At 45.2% G+C, this 14,755-nt stretch overlaps 1 protein-coding gene across 2 annotated transcripts; it reads left to right on the top strand.

Moving 5' to 3' along the window:
• Positions 1–176: 176 nt before the first annotated feature.
• dpcd (deleted in primary ciliary dyskinesia homolog (mouse)) lies at positions 177–14,741 on the top strand. 2 transcript variants are annotated; one of them, XM_078223031.1, is made up of 6 exons: positions 177–278; positions 1,000–1,080; positions 4,234–4,358; positions 4,582–4,715; positions 8,348–8,450; positions 13,806–14,741. In XM_078223031.1, exons 1-6 carry the CDS (start codon positions 215–217, stop codon positions 13,908–13,910), a joined length of 612 nt encoding a protein of 203 aa, XP_078079157.1. In that variant the 5' UTR covers positions 177–214; the 3' UTR covers positions 13,911–14,741. The 2 variants fall into 2 exon arrangements, with proteins under 2 accessions (XP_078079157.1, XP_078079158.1); XM_078223032.1 differs by lacking the exon at positions 177–278 and adding an exon at positions 596–629 and having other exon boundaries at positions 13,806–14,194.
• Positions 14,742–14,755: the final 14 nt, after the last annotated feature.

Raw genomic sequence — 14,755 nt, 5'->3', positions numbered from 1 at the left:
GTGAACAAAATCAATGATAATTTTATTATAATGTTTATAATGTTTACTATGTTTATAATGTTTGTGATGTTTATAATTATCGGCACAAAGGCAGGAATTCGGTTTCCGTTAAAACTTTGACTAAATCAGTGCAGCCACGTGACTGAGGCCGCGTGGGTCACAGGGTCGATGGGCGGAGCCGCGGTTGCCATGGAGACCGGGCAGGTACCGCAAGATGGCGGCGCAGAGTTGGCTGGAGAGTCTGCGGGGGGCGAAGAAAACAGCGGTGCTGCAGGAGGGTGAGGCCGGGGCCCCGGGGCAGGAGGGTGAGGCCGGGGCCCCGGGGCAGGAGGGTGAGGCCGGGGCCCCGGGGCAGGAGGGTGAGGCCGGGGCAGGAGGGTGAGGCCGGGGCCCCGGGGCAGGAGGGTGAGGCCGGGGCAAGAGGGTGAGGCCGGGGCCCCGGGGCAGGAGGGTGAGGCCGAGGCCCCGGGGGGCTGGGGCTGGGGCTGAAGGAGAGCTTCCAGCCGGGTTTGGGGCTGAGAGACGCGGAGTGTTTAAACAGGGACGGGGTGGGGGTAATGTGAGTGTAATAGAGAGAGAGTGGATACAGGTTCTCGGCTGGAAACCAACCATTTCTTATCTTGTTACAGGTGCGGGACGGACTGGCTGTGAGGCCTTGGGTGTTGAATATGTTCAAAGCTGAGATTTCTACATCTAGAAACACTAGGGCTGATGAGGATAGTGCAGGAAAATGAAGTGGGGGATTAGCCAGGGTCTCTGACTGACAAAATGGGCTCAAAGGGCCGAATAGCCTCCACCTGCTCCCATTGTTTATGTTCTTATGTGGTGGGAGATTGTTAGTGCCAAGGTTGGAGTTGGCAGGCACTCAGTAAGGTTCAATGTTTATATTCTGTAATACTGATTTACAAAACCTGTGTAATTTTGCAGTGTGTGGCCTGTTGGTGGTAATTCTAACTCCTAACATGGCTCTGACTGTATCTCTCTTCTTCCCCCAACAAGGTAAGAGGAAAGTACATTATTTATTTCTAGATGGCAGTGAAATGGTAGAAGAATATGAAGTCTCCAATGACCAACTCATAGGTAAGGACCAGATTACTCACTGCAGACTTTAATTTCCTATAACAGTGTACTGGTTATGTTGGGGGGTTTTCGGTAAATTATGCTTGGCCATTAGAAATAAGAAAACACCAAACAGAATAAAATTTTGTATGAACTTGCTGCAATTTTTTGGCCATCCCTAACTGCTGAAAGTTGATGGATTTTCTTTTTGAACCACTGCAGTAACTTGTGATGGCGTATCCACAATATTGTTGGGTGGGAAATTCCAGGATTCTAGTCCAGGTACAAAGAAATGGTACTAAATGTCCAAAAGAGAAAATGCTGGAAAATCTCATCAGGTCCCTTTTAAGGATCATCTGGACTCAAAATGTCAGCTCTTTTCTCTCCTAACAGATGCTGCCAGACAGCTGAGATTTCCCAGCATTTTCTCTTTTGGTTTCAGATTCCAGCATCTACAGTAATTTGCTTTTATCCAGTAACAAATGTCCAGGTCAGGATGGAGAGGAATTTGGGTGAAGCTGCTTCCACAATATTACTGCTCTTGGTGGGAGAGGTCACATGGAATGGAGTGATGTTGAAGTAACTTGTCAAAATTCAGAATTCCACCACACTCCTGATTTGAGCTTTGTAGATGGTGGAACAGCCTTGAGAGGGTCAGAGGTGAGTTGTATGTCAAAGTATCCCATGTTAGTATAGCTAGTCCTGTTCAGTTCCTGGTCAGTGGGATGGCTCCCTATTACTGATGGGGCTGTTAGAAGTCAAAGGGTAATTGCTAAGTTTTTACCTGTTGGAGGTGATAATTCCGTGACACAGTTGTGGTACAAATGTTATCTGCCACTTTTCTGCCCATGCCTGAATGTTATTCGGTTCTGCTGTAGGCCAGCATGGACTACTTCACTTTCTCCATTATCACAAAAGTTGTGAATGCAGCTGAACAATTAATTCTTTAGTAAGCAGCTCTGTGTCCTGACTGGTCTCTGACGACTATGACCAGCTTTGTTTAAATCAAATATTACTCCAACGTTATTGGGGTTTTGTGACAGCTCCTTTTGTAAAATGCTGCCTTCAAATTGAGGGAAGCTAGCCTCTCCTCTCTGGCATTAGGGATAGGTAAAGAATAAAGCTACCTCAATGCTGTCCCCATCAAACACTCCCAGGATAGTACAGCATGGGGTTAGGTACACAGTAAAGCTGTCTCTACACTGTCCCGATCAAACACTCCCAGGACAGATACAGCACAGAGTAAAGCTCCCTCCGCTCTGTCCTATTAAACACTGCCAACATAAGAACATAAGAAATAGGAGCAGGAGTAGGCCATCTGGCCCTTCGAGGCTGCCCCGCCATTCAACAAGATCATGGCTGATCTGAAGTGAATCAGTTCCACTTACCCGCCTGCTCCCCATAATCCCTAATTCCCTTATCAATCAGAAAACTATCTACCCGTGATTTAAACATATTCAACGAGGAAGCCTCCACCACTTCAATGGGCAGAGAATTCCAGAGATTCACTACCCTCTGAGAGAAGAAGTTCCCCCTCAACTCTGTTCTGAACCGGCCCCCCCTTATTTTGAGGCTGTGCCCTCTAGTTCTGGTTTCCCTTCTAAGTGGAAAGAATCTCTCCACCTCTACCCTATCCAGCCCCTTCATTATCTTATATGTCTCTATAAGATCACCCCTCATCCTTCTAAACTCCAACGAGTACAGACCCAATCTGTTTAATCTCTCCTCATAAGCTACACCCCTCATCTCCGGTATCAACCTGGTGAACCTTCTCTGCACTCCCTCCAAGGCCAATATATCCTTTCGCAAATAAGGGGACCAAAACTGCACACAGTACTCCAGTTGCGGCCTCACCAGTGCCTTGTACAGTTGCAGCAAGACCTCCCTGCTTTTATATTCTATCCCCTTCGCGATAAAGGCCAACATTCCATTCGCCTTCTTGATCACCTGCTGCACCTGCAGACTGAGTTTTTGCGATTCGTGCACAAGGACCCCCAGGTCCCTCTGCACAGTCGCACGATGTAATTTTTCTCCATTTAAATAATATTCCAATTTACTATTATTTCTTCCAAAGTGGATAACCTCACATTTGCTAACGTTATATTCCATCTGCCAGATCCTCGCCCACTCGCTCAGCCTATCCAAATCTCTCTGCAGACTTTCCGCGTCCTCCACGCAATTCGCTTTCCCACTCACCTTCGTGTCATCAGCAAACTTGAATACCCTAGATTCAGTCCCCTCCTCCAGATCATCTATGTAAATGGTAAACAATTGAGGCCCCAGCACCGATCCCTGCGGCACGCCACTGGTCACCAACTGCCAACCAGAAAAGCACCCATTTATCCCAACTCTCTGCTTCCTGTTAGATAGCCAATCCCCAATCCACGCCAACACCTTACCCCTAACTCCGTGTACCCCAATCTTCTGCAGCAACCTTTTGTGAGGCACCTTATCGAACGCCTTCTGGAAATCTAAAAACACCACATCCACCGGTTCCCCTCTGTCAACCGTACTAGTGACATCTTCATAAAAGTCCAGTAGATTCGTCAAACACGACTTTCCCTTCATGAATCCATGCTGCGTCTGCTTGATCGAACCATTCTTATTCAGGTGCTCTGTTATTTCCTCTTTAATAATGGACTCTAGCATCTTCCCAACTACGGACGTTAAGCTAACCGGCCTGTAGTTACCCGCCTTTTGTCTACTTCCTTTTTTAAACAGTGGCGTAACAGTAGCTGTTTTCCAGTCAGCCGGTACTACCCCAAGTCAGATATACAACAGTCAATTTAAATTCAAGAAAGAGTCAAGAATTACTATTGTCTATGTGGCTCAATGATCAGTAAAGTAATTGCAATGTTCATTACAGTGTCTTTGTTACTGGACTGGTATTTACTACTGCCATTCGCTGGCTGCTTTGGGTCAGAGCCTTCCGTTTTGCTCAAATTCAATTCCGGTCAATTTAGGACGACAGATTCAACTTCTCTCAATAGTTACCTTAGTGTGTGGATGGTGGAAATCTATCAGTAATGAAGCACTCTGTGTCTTTTGTGCAAATGTTGCCCATAAATACAAAGGCCTGATTTTAACAATGCAGGTCTCTGTAGAATGTTGCACGTAAGGTATTGTATTGGTTGGTATATATATTGATTACATTAAGTCTCTTTATGCTTGTAGTCAGGAAATGGAGGCAGAAAAGTCAACTGGGATCCCAGGGACAGTGGCAGATTGAAATGGGTGAAACATTTTCTGGAGCGGTTGGGAACCTGGAGCAGCAGCTGATACAGGAAAGTAGCAGCAATGTAAGTGGCTCTAAACAAGAAACCTAAATGATGTGTGTTTAAATTCTATGTATTTAACTAGGTGAGTGTATCTCCTTGGTGGACAGGTGCACATTTCTTCTTGGGTTTAGCTTGATTACTTATGTGACTGAGTTTGGTTGGTTTACACTCAATTTGACAAATATATTGCTATGATCTCTGCTGCTATTTTAACATTTATATTTTATTTAAAAACTTATTTCAGCCTATTTTCACAAGGAAAGACACCAAGACGAGCTTTCAGTGGAGGATCCGAAATCTGCCATACCCCAAAAAAGTCTACAGCGTCAGCATTGAGCCAGACCAAAGATGTTGCATTGTCAGAACCTCCAACAAAAAGTAATTTGTTTTTTGTTCTAGTGAAAATTCTGTGCTGGGGCTCTGTCCTCTATGTGGACCAGCTATGTTTTCCCCACTTTCTCTTTTTGCTTTTAATTTCCCAACATTTTGGTTTTTACTGTTTCCAGTTGAGAGATTCCATTCACCAGTTCCTATCCCTCTTTTTGGACGGTGCTAATCCTGTTGGGATATGGGTTCCACGGCCACAGACTGCTTTCCAGTAGCTCATCCAATAGCCCAGTCATAGAATTATTTAGAATATACGACACACAAACTGGCAATTTGGCCTAATCAGTACTTGATGATGTTTTTGTTCCACTCAAGCCTCTTCCCATTCTCCCTCATAGAATTCTATCAGAATAACCCTTCATTCCCTTCTCTCATGTGCTTTTGTGGCTTGCCTTTAAATGCATCTGCACTATTTGTCTCAAATGTTCCCTGTGGTAGTGAGTTCCACATTTTCACCGCTCTGAGTAAAGAAATTTCTCTTGATGGTTTCTTGGTGGCTATCTTATATTGATGACTTCTAATTTTGTTCATCGCCACAAGTAGAAATGCTTTGTGTTTATCGGAGCCTCTTAGAATTTTAAATATTATAATAGATCGAGGTATGGTCATGAGAAATAGAAGCAGGAGGAGGCCATTTGATCCACCGAGTTACCCTGTCATTCACTGAGATCATGGCTGATTTAATTGTGGCTTTAGCTCCACTTTCTGCCAATTCCCCAGAACCCTTAAATCAATTGTCAATTCAAAAATTCTTGTTCAGCTTTGAATGTATTCAATGACCTGGCCTTCAGTGCTCTCTGGGAGAGAATTCCAAAGACCAATGATTCCTCCTCATTTCCCTCTTGAACGGGAGTCCATTTGTTCTTAAACTGTGAGCGGCACGGTGGCACAGCGCCAGGGACCCGGATTCGATTCCCGGCTTGGGCCACTGTGCGGAGTCTGCACGTTCTCCCTGTGTCTGCGTGGATTTCCTCCGGGTGCTCCGGTTTCCTCCCAAAGACGTGCGGGTTAGATGGATTGGCCGTGCTAAATTGTCCCTTAGTGTCAGGGGGATTAGCTAGGGTAAATGCATGGGGTTATGGGGATAGGGCCTGGGTGGCATTGTGGTCGGTTCAGACTCGGTGGGCCGAATGGCCGCCTCCTGCATTGTAGGATTCTATGATAACTCTTATGGTCTCTGAACATCTACCATGTCTTGCCCCCTCAGAATCTTATGTTTCATAAGACCACCTCTCATCCTTCTAAATTCCAATGAGTATTGGCGTAACCTGCTCATAAGTCAAACCCTTTCATCCCAGGAATCAACCAAATGATCTCTTTCTGACCTTCCAATGCACTCCTCCTTAAGAGTAAAAATGTACATGGTACTCTCGGTGAGGTCTCGCCAATGCCTTGTACAGTTGTAACAAGATTTTCCACTTTTATATTTCATCCTGCTTGCTTCCTGAAGTCCTTGACTATCTCCTTCATTTTGCTGACATTGCGGGAGAGATTATTGTCGTTGCACCAGTTCACCAGATTCTCTCATTCTTTCCTGTGCTCATAGAATCATAGAACCCCTACAGTACAAAAAGAGGCCATTCGGCCCATTGAGTCTGCACCGACCACAATCCCACCCAGGTCCTACCCCCATATTCCTACATATTTACCCACTAATCCCTCTAACCTATGCATTTCAGGACACTAAGGGCAATTTTTAGCATGGCCAATCAACCCAACCCGCACATCTTTGGACTGTGGGAGGAAACTGGAGCACCCGGAGGAAACCCACGCAGACACGAGGAGAATGTGCAAACTCCACACAGACAGTGACCCAAGCTGGGAATCGAACCCAAGTCCCTGGAGCTGTGAAGCAGCAGTGCTAACCACTGTGCTACCGTGCTACCCACAACTGTGTCTCATCATTGTTCCGACCCACAATGGTGGTGATATCAGCAAACTTAGAGGGGAATTTGGCCATACAGTCAAAGCTGTATAAGTATAGTAAGGTGCTGAGGACACAGCCTTGCGGTGCACCGGTGTTGAGGATGGATTGTGGAGCAGGTGTTGTTGCCTATCCTTACTGACTGCAGTCAGTGGGTTAGGAAGTCTAGGATCCTGTCACAAAGCAAAGAGCCGAGCTGTAGGCCATGGAGTTTGGAGATGAGTCTCGTAGGAATAATGGTGTTGAAGGCTGAGCTGTAGTTAATACCTAGGTATCTTTGTAATCTAGGTGTTCCAGGATTGAGTGCAGGGCCAGGGAGATGGCATCTGTTGTGGACCTGTTGCGGTGGTAGGTGAACTGTAGTGGATCCAGGTAGTCTGATAGGCAGGAATTGATTCATTCCATGACTAACCTCTCGAAGCACTAAAGAGAAGTTGAAGATGTCTGCGATTACCCCCTCCAACTGGTCCACGCAGGATCTGAGTGCTTGTCTGGGTACCCTATCCGGTAAGAGTTTTAACAGCACCAGGTTAAAGTCCAACAGGTTTATTTGGTAGCAAACACCATTAGCTTTCGGAGCGCTGCTCCTTCGTCACGCAGGAGCAGCGCTCCGAAAGCTAATGGTGTTTGCTAACAAATAAACCTGTTGGACTTTAACCTGGTGCTGTTAAAACTCTTACTGTGTTCACCCCAGTCCAACGCCGGCATCTCCACATCATGACTACCCTATCCGGGCCAGTCGCTTTCTGTGGGTCGACTTTTGAGAAGGCTGATCTGACATCAGCAATGGTGATCTCGGATACAGGTTCATCTGAGACTTCCAGGATGGAGGGCGTGCTCTCGCTGACCTCTTGCTTAAAATGAGCATAAAATGCATTGAGCTCATTGGAGAGGGGTGCATTGGAGCTGGCGATTTTACTTGCCTTCATCTTGTAGTCTGTTATGTCTTTCAGACCTTGAATAGTCGGTGGGAGTCTAGCTTGGTCTGCAGTCTCTCTCAATTTAAATAATATTGTTTTTCTATTTTTCCCGAGCAAGTGGGTAACCACATTTTCCTACATTGTACTCCATCTGCCACGTTTTTGCTCACTCGCTAACTATTCTATATCTCTTTGCAGAACTATTGTATCTATTGTATCATTAGCAAATTTAGCTACAAGGCAGTCAGTCCCATCATACAACTCATGAATGGAGCTTGTAAATAGTTGAGGAGCCAGCACTGGTCCCTCGGCACTCTGCCAGTTACACTTTACCAACCGGAAAGTGACCCAATTATTTTAACCGTTTCCAATTAGTCAATCAATCCTCTGTCTATGTCACCCCCAACACCATGAGCTCTTATGTTGTGCTATAGTCTTTTATCGAATGCTTTTTGGAAATCCATCTACTGGTTCCCTTTTATCTATCTTGAATAAAGGAGCTGGTCAACCTTTCATTCCATTTTTCATATTTGTTTTGTCCAGTGATCATTGTTTCACCTTAATTCTGCCTCCTGCTTTTTTTAAACTATTCTTGGGAGGCTTTTTGTACCTTCTAGTGTGAAGACAGATTAAAAATACTTATTCAAAATCTCTGCCATTTCCTTGTTCCCCATTATTAATTCACCCGTCTCACCCTCTAAGGGACCAATGCTCACTTTAGCTATCCTTTTCCTTTTTGTGTACTGACACTGACCTGAACTCCCTCTTGCACTGTCCAGGTATTACAAGAAGTTTAACATTCCAGATATGGACCGGTGCAGATTGCCCCTGGATAGTTCAGCGCTCAGCTTCACACACGCCAACAACACCCTCATCATCACAGTGAGTGCTTTGTTTTCTGTACCATGCCCAGCAGACAGGGCAATTGGAGTGTGTGGCTGCATATCAGCAATGCCTGAGAATGTTTGATGGTGTTAAACTGATTGTTAGTTGCACTCAAGCCTGCACTCCTTGGGTTTGAGAGAATGTAGATGGAAATCAATGCAGGAAAGAAATGACCATTGGTTTTGTTGAGATCTGCCCATCAAAGGTAGAGGTGAAGGGAGTGGACTAATGGTTGTGTAATTATAATGGAGGAACATAGGACTTAAGAGCAGGAGTAGGCCATTTGGCCCTTTAAGCCTGCTCTGCCATTTAAGACCATGGCTGCGTTTTGTGGTCTCAACTCCATCTTCCTGTTTGTTCCCATAATCCTGGGCTCCCTTGTCTATCAAAAACCTAACTCAGCCTTGAGCCTCCACTGCTTTCTGGGAACAGAATTCCACAGACTAACAACCCTCAGTGAAAAATATTCTCCTCACCTCCATCCTAAAAAGAAGACCTCTTATCCTTAAACTCTTAATTTTAGTTACCCCCAAAAGAGGAAACATCCTTCCTGTACCCACCTTATCAAGACTTCACAGAATTGTATGTTTCAGTAAGATTTCCCCTCACTCATCTAAACTCCCATGGGATAGGCCCAACCTGTTCAACCTTTTTGCAGCCTACAACAGCCCTCCACCTCATCCACTACTCCTCCAATTTTGGTGTCATCAGCAAATTTACTGACCCAACCTTCAGCCCCCTCCTCCAAGTAATTGATAAAAATCACAAAGAGCAGAGGACCAAGCACTGATCCCTGTGGCACACCGCTGGTAACCGGTTTCCAGTCTGAAAATTTTCCATCTACCACCACCCTCTGTCTTCTATGAGATAGCCAGTTACTTATCCAATCGGCCAAACTTCCCTCTATCCCACACCTCCTTACTTTCTTCATGAGCCGACCATGGGGAACCTTATCAAACGCCTTACTAAAATCCATGTGTATGACATCAACTGCTCTACCTTCATCTACACACTTAGTTACCACCTCAAAAAATTCAGTCAAATTTGTGAGGCAAGACTTACCCTTCACGAAGCCGTGTTGACTATCCCGGATTAAGCTGCATCTTTCCAAATGGTCATAAATCCTATCCCTCAGAACCTTTTCCATTAACTTACTGACCACCGAAGTAAGACTAACTGGCCTATAATTACCAGGGTCATTTCTATTTCCTTTCTTGAACACTCACTTAACGTATTTAAATTCCTTTGTGAACTCATTACCTCCTTTCTAATTTACTTTCCTGCCTATTTTGGCAAATTTAGCTACCATACATTCAGTGTCTTCCTCCAAGTCATTGATATAGTTTGCAAACAGTTGAGACTCCAGCATTGATCCTTGTGGTACTCCACAGGTTACAACTTGCTAACCCAAAGAAGACCCATTTATCCCTATTCTCTGCTTCTGGTTTTCTAACCAATCCTTTATCCATGCTAACATGTTACCCATACATCATAAGCCCTTATTTTGATGTGACACCTTATCAAATGTCTTTGGAAATCCCAGAACATCACATCTACAGGTTCATCTGTATCCACCTTGCTTATTATTTCCTCAGAGTATTCTAATAAATGAGTTAAATACCATTTCTCTTCCCAAAACCTTGTTGACTCTGCCTGATCCCATTATGATTTTCTAATTATACTGCTATAACTTCCATAATAATAGCCTTTAGCAGTTTCCCTATGACAGATGTTAGGCTAACTAACCTATAGTTTCCTGCTTTCTTTCTGTCTCCTTTCTTGAATTCAAGTTTTATATTGGTTATTTTCCAATCCAATGAGACCATTCCTGAATTTAAATGTTGGATAATTTTGGAAAATTATAACCAATGCCTTAGGGCCTATAAAAGGTGAAGGCGGGAAAATCTGTACAGAACCAGTAGAAATGGCAGAGGTGCTTAATGAGTATTTTGCCTCGGTTTTCACAGAGGAGAAGGACCTGGGTGGATGTACTGCGGGCTTGCGGCGAACTGAAAAGATTGAGTATGTGGAATTTAACAGGTTGTGCTGGAATCTTTGAATGGCATCAAGATAGATAAGTCGCCGGGTCCGGATGGGATGTACCCCAGGTTACTGTGGGAGGCGAGGGAAGAGATTGCAGAGCCTCTGGCGATGATCTTTGCGTCGTCAATGGAGACGGGGGAGGTGCCGGAGGATTGGAGGATTGCGGATGTGGTTCCTATTTTCAAGAAGGAATAGGGGTAGCCCAGGAAATTACCAATCGGTGAGTCTAACCTCAGTGGTTGGTAAGCTGATGGAGAAGATCCTGAGGGACAAGATTTATGAGCAGTTAGAGAGGTTTAGTATGCTCAAGAATACTCAGCATGGCTTTGTCAAAGGCAGATCGTGCCTTATGAGCCTGGTGGAGTTCTTCGAAAATGTGACTAAACACATTGACGAAGGGAAAGCGGTAGATGTGGTTTGTATGGATTTTAGCAAGGCGTTCGATAAGGTCCCCCATGCAAGGCTTCTAGAAAAAGTGAGAGGGCATGGGATCCAAGGGGCTGCTGCCCTGTGGATCCAGAACTGGCTTGCCCAAATGGCGCTCGACTCATCGATCAACAGTTCCGACGTGCCACAGCGAAAAACCGCACCGACCTCCTCAGAAGACAAAGACGGGACACGGTGGACAGAGTACCCTTCGTCGTCCAGTACTTCCCCGGAGCGGAGAAGCTACGGCATCTCCTCCGGAGCCTTCAACATGTCATTGATGAAGACGAACATCTCGCCAAGGCCATCCCCACACCCCCACTTCTTGCCTTCAAACAACCACGCAACCTCAAACAGACCATTGTCCGCAGCAAACTACCCAGCCTTCAGGAGAACAGTGACCACGACACCACACAACCATGCCACAGCAACCTCTGCAAGACGTGCCGGATCATCAACACGGATGCCATCATCTCACGTGAGAACACCATCTACCAGGTACATGGTACCTACTCTTGCAACTCGGCCAACGTTGTCTACCTGATACGCTGCAAGAAAGGATGTCCCGAGGCATGGTACATTGGGGAAACCATGCAGACGCTACGACAACGGATGAATGAACACTGCTCGACAATCACCAGACAAGACTGTTCTCTTCCTGTGGGGGAGCATTTCAGCAGTCACGGGCATTCAGCCTTGGATCTTCAGGTAAGCGTTCTCCAAGGCGGCCTTCACGACACACGACAGCGCAGAGTCACTGAGCAGAAACTGATAGCCAAGTTTCGCACACATGAGGACGGTCTAAACCGGGATGTTGGATTTATGTCACATTATCAGTAACCCCCGCAGCTTGACTCCTGGACTTGCACAATTTCACAAGCTGTACTGTCTGGAGACAATACACATCTCTTTAACCTGTGTTAAATGCTCCCTCCACCCACATTGTCTGTGCATTTAAGACCTGGCTGGCTGTAGAGATTTGCATTCTAATCAGTATTCTGTAATTTGATTTCTGTGTCTGTGCCCTGTTTGAGAACAGAGACCACTCCATCTGACGAAGGAGCATTGCTCCGAAAGCTTATGGTATTTGCTACCAAATAAACCTGTTGGACTTTAACCTGGTGTTGTGAGACTTCTTACTGTGCTTGCCCAAAGGAGGCAGAGAGTGGGTATAGATGGGTCTTTTTCTAAATGGAAGGCGGTCACCAGTGGTGTGCCCCAGGGATCTGTTCTGGGACCCTTGCTGCTTTGTCATTTTCATAAATGACCTGGATGAGGAAGTGGAGGGATGGGTTGGTAAGTTTGCCGACGACACGAAGGTTGATGGGGTTGTGGATAGTCTGGAGGGATGTCAGAAGTTACAGAGGGACATAGATAGGATGCAAGACTGGGCAGAGAAGTGGCAGATGGACTTCAACCCAGATAAATGCGTAGTGGTCCATTTTGGCAGGTCAAATGGGATGAAGGAGTACAATATAAAGGGAAAGACTCTTAGTACTGTAGAGGATCAGAAGGGTCTGGGTCCATAGGACTCTAAAATCGGCCCCGCAGATAGAGGAGGTAGTTAAGGCGGCATATGGTGTGCTGGCCTTTATCAATCGAGGGATTGAGTTTAGGAGTCCGGGGATAATGATGCAGCTATATAAGACCCTTGTCAGACCCCACTTGGAGTACTGTGCTCAGTTCTGGTTGCCTCATTACAGGAAGGATGTGGAAAAGATTGAAAGGGTGCAGAGGCGATGTTGCCTGGATTGAGTGGCATGCCTTATGAGGATAGGCTGAGGGAGCTCGGTCTTTTCTCCTTGGAGAGACGTAGGATGAGAGGAGACCTAATAGAGGTATATAAGATGTTGAGAGGCATAGATCGGGTGGACTCTGAGGTTTTTTCCCAGGGTGGAAATGGCTGCTACGAGAGGACACAGGTTTAAGGTGCTGGGGAGTAGGTACAGGGGAAATGTTAGGGGGAAGTTTTTCACACAGAGGGTGGTGGGTGAGTGGAATCGGCTGCCGTCAGTGATGGTGGAGGCAAACTCAATAGGGTCTTTTAAGAGACTCCTGGATGAGTACATGGGACTTAATAGGATGGAGGGTTATAGGTAGGCCTAGAAGGTAGGGATATGTTCGGCACAACTTGTGGGGCTGAAGGGCCTGTTTTGTGCTGTAGTTTTCTATGTTTCTATTTCCTTAAAAGACGGTCACTGCATCCCTACTATCCATCTTTCCACATAGTTTCACAGTTCACTTTAGCCAGCTCTATCTTCACACCTTTATAATTACCTTTTTATGTTTAAAACACCAGGCATAGTTCCTTTTATTGTCCATCCCCAATTGCCCTTGAGATGGTGATGAGCTGCTTTCTCAAACCCCTGCAGTCCATGTGGTGTAGGTATATCCACAGTGCTATTGGGGTGTCCCAGGATTTTGACCCAGAAACAGTGATTATGGTTGAAAATCAGGATAGCAGTGGACTTCCAGGTGGTGGCGTTCCATGTATTTGCTGCCCTTGTCCTTCTAGATGGTAGAGGTCACAGGTTTGGAAGGGTCTGTCGAAGGATCCTTGATGAGCCGTTGCAATTGATAGTTATGCAAAGAAAATAACTTTTTTTTCCCCAAAAATGGATGCAGAAGTGGCATGTGGTGGTGAGAATTATAAGCTTGCCGTTTATTTACTATTCTTTCCGGAAGGGTAGGGGGTTTAGTTCAGTCGGGCAGCATGGTCAGTGCAAACTTCGAGGGCCGAAGGGCCTATTCCTGTGCTGTAATTTTCTTTGTTCTTTTATCTCTAACAACTATTGTGGGGTTTGGAAGCTACAAGACGTATGCCATGGTTGTGGCAATAGATTATGAAATATTTTTATATATTGAAATTTCTTTCCTCCCCAGTATAAAAAGCCAACCGAAATCTTGCAGCTGGAACAGGAGATGGTGCAGGAGCTGAAGACAGTGAAGCTGACGGGGGGTGGAGATGTGGACTGTAAAACACAGTGAATCTGAACACTCACCATTTAAAGCACACTGACCTGTCTAAATCTACTTGAGTGCAGAATCCTATTTTGAGGGATGGGGCGGGGTAAGAAGTGGTGTTTTAATTGTGTGTTTAGCATCTGTGCAGCTAAATGTGAACCTCGTGGCCCAGATCATTACAACTTGATGGCTATGCATAGGGGTTTAAATTAAATTGCAAGCTCGATGGAATGGTGTTATTTTGGAGGGTTAGAAATTTCTCAGTCATGTTGTAAATTGCAGAACATCAATAAATTAGTTTTTTTTTAACTAAATGTGCAATATGTGATTTCCTGACCTCCGACTACTTGGCCAGTCTCAATGGCACAGAACTCCTTTGTTCCAGTGGATCTACTGATTTCAGACACTTTGGAGAGAAAATAAATTGAACAAATCTTTCCCCTTGAATCCCCCCTTTTCTCACCATTCAATGCCCCACCTCCTTTATCCGAGAAATTAGTCATGTTTTTCCTAAGTTTGTTTCTAGTGCTGAGGATCAGGGCAATGAGGTCGGGAGAGTTACTGAGACTAACACTCTGAAAGGACTTGATTAAAGCACTGTACCCCACATGGGCCAATGCTTCTAGTACAGGAAGAGGACGGCTGTTAATCATCCTGGCAATCATCACCAGGTCACATTATTCCTTTCACTCAACATTCACCAATCCCAACATAGCTACAAAGTGAAGATTTGTATTTAGGAGGTATATCCTGTAATATATATCACTCTCACAGTCTGTATTTTCTGATTGCATATTTAGGTTTTTAGTAACCAAATATTTGCCTCAACATTTGATATAAATGTTACAAATGCTCCTTCTGGCTGTTAT

The sequence above is a fragment of the Mustelus asterias genome, chromosome 11 (assembly GCF_964213995.1).
Source record: "Mustelus asterias chromosome 11, sMusAst1.hap1.1, whole genome shotgun sequence".
Taxonomy (NCBI): Eukaryota; Metazoa; Chordata; class Chondrichthyes; order Carcharhiniformes; family Triakidae; genus Mustelus; species Mustelus asterias.
Note: the sequence above shows the minus strand (reverse complement) of the source record. Positions and strands in the feature narration are given on the sequence as shown.

Coding starts and splice junctions, on each gene's coding strand:
- dpcd (XM_078223031.1), top strand. CDS start 215: ATGGCGGCGCAGAGTTGGCTGGAGAGTCTGCGGGGGGCGAAGAAAACA. Junction 279..999: donor AACAGCGGTGCTGCAGGAGG/GTGAGGCCGGGG, acceptor TCCCCCAACAAG/GTAAGAGGAAAGTACATTAT. Junction 1,081..4,233: donor CTCCAATGACCAACTCATAG/GTAAGGACCAGA, acceptor TTATGCTTGTAG/TCAGGAAATGGAGGCAGAAA.